General features: G+C 71.5%; 1 protein-coding gene across 1 annotated transcript; it reads right to left on the bottom strand.

The window, feature by feature from the left end:
• Positions 1-172: 172 nt before the first annotated feature.
• Positions 173-1,082, bottom strand: LOC122191229 (the record flags this gene model as incomplete). The annotated part of the gene is made up of 1 exon (XM_042891458.1): positions 173-1,082. A coding segment is annotated over one exon (755 nt), but the record flags the coding sequence as incomplete, so codon positions are not given.
• Positions 1,083-1,319: the final 237 nt, after the last annotated feature.

The raw sequence follows: 1,319 nt of genomic DNA, 5'->3' as shown, positions 1-1,319 counted from the left end.
CCCCCCCCCAGCCGTGCTGGAGCCGCACCGCGGTTCCATGGCGGCGCCGCGCCGTTCCGCCCCGCGTTCTGCCCCCCGGCGCGGAGCTGACAGCGGAAACGTGGGCCGAAACCGAGCCCAGCAGCGCGCAGCCGCTCCAAGAGCTCCGGCACCGCTCCGCCCCGCCGCGCCGGGCCCCGCAGCCCCCTCTGCCCCTTGGAAGCGGGGAGCGGCGCCGGACCCGCGGCCCGCCGAACGCAGCTCCGCCGTCCTTGCAACGAACTCGAAGCGTCCGAAGGGCTCCGCCGAGGCCGCCCCGGCGCAGCCGCGAATCTCCGTCCGGCGGCTTCACGGCTTCAGTTTGAGCCAAGGATGGAGGATGGTGAGGATGGAGAGCACGGAGGAGGCGAGGCCGCACAGCCCCACGAAGGCCGGGCCGCTCCGGTAGAGCCCCAGCTTGTCCAGCGGGATGAAGAGGTCGCAGGCGTTCTTCACCAGGTCCAGCAGCAGCGGCGGGTTCCCCCGCAGGACGCGCAGCAGGAGCCGCAGCTGCGCCTGCAGCCTCGGCCCCGGCGGCCCCGCGCCGCCCCGCCCGCCGTCGGCCGCCCTGCCGCGCTTCCCGCTCGCCTCGCGCTCCATCAGCAGCCGGATCTCGTAGGCGTCGCGACTCAGGTTCACGATGAGGGCGAAGAGGAAATACCTGAAAGTGGAGGGAGCGGGCAGAGCGGCGCCGCGCCACGGGCGGCTCCGGCGGGCGCAGCGCTGAGCGGCGCCGTTACAGCTTGACGGGCGGCTCGTGGAGGAGCCCGGAGCCACAGACGCGCAGATCCGTAGGGATCCGCAGGGATTCACGGAGCGCTTCGGCGGCCCTGCTGGCCAACGGGGCGACCACGAGCCAGCGGCGCGCCCTGGTGGCACTGGAGGCCGACGGTGGACTGGTTGGCCAACAGCTGGCCAACAGCTGACTACAGCTTGCCCACGAGCCCCAGCGGTCAGGATGGCCAACGGTGCCCTGGTGGGGACGGACTGAGAGCCCCAGGGCCGCTGGCCTGGAGGAGAGATGGCTGAGCAGTGGGCGTGAGGAAGAAGTGAGCTGTGAGAGCCTCAGAGCAGAGCCCAGGCAGGTGTGCGGGTCGCCTCTGCAGACATGCAGAGCCATCAGCACGTGACCCCACCGCACGGAACCTGTCTCAGCAGGGGCAGCTCCAGAGCTGCCTTCCAGCCCCTGTGCTTCACACAATCACAGAATGGCCGGGCTTGGAAGGGACTCCAGGCTGACGGAGCTCCAACCCCACCCTGCTGCCAACCTCCCCACGTTTCACAGCAGCCCAGGCTGCCCA

This window comes from Lagopus leucura, unplaced genomic scaffold (genome assembly GCF_019238085.1).
Source record: "Lagopus leucura isolate 7727_CA_CO unplaced genomic scaffold, USGS_WTPT01 24696-0_obj-0_obj, whole genome shotgun sequence".
NCBI classification, from domain to species: Eukaryota; Metazoa; Chordata; class Aves; order Galliformes; family Phasianidae; genus Lagopus; species Lagopus leucura.
This window is presented reverse-complemented; position numbering and strand designations above follow the sequence as displayed.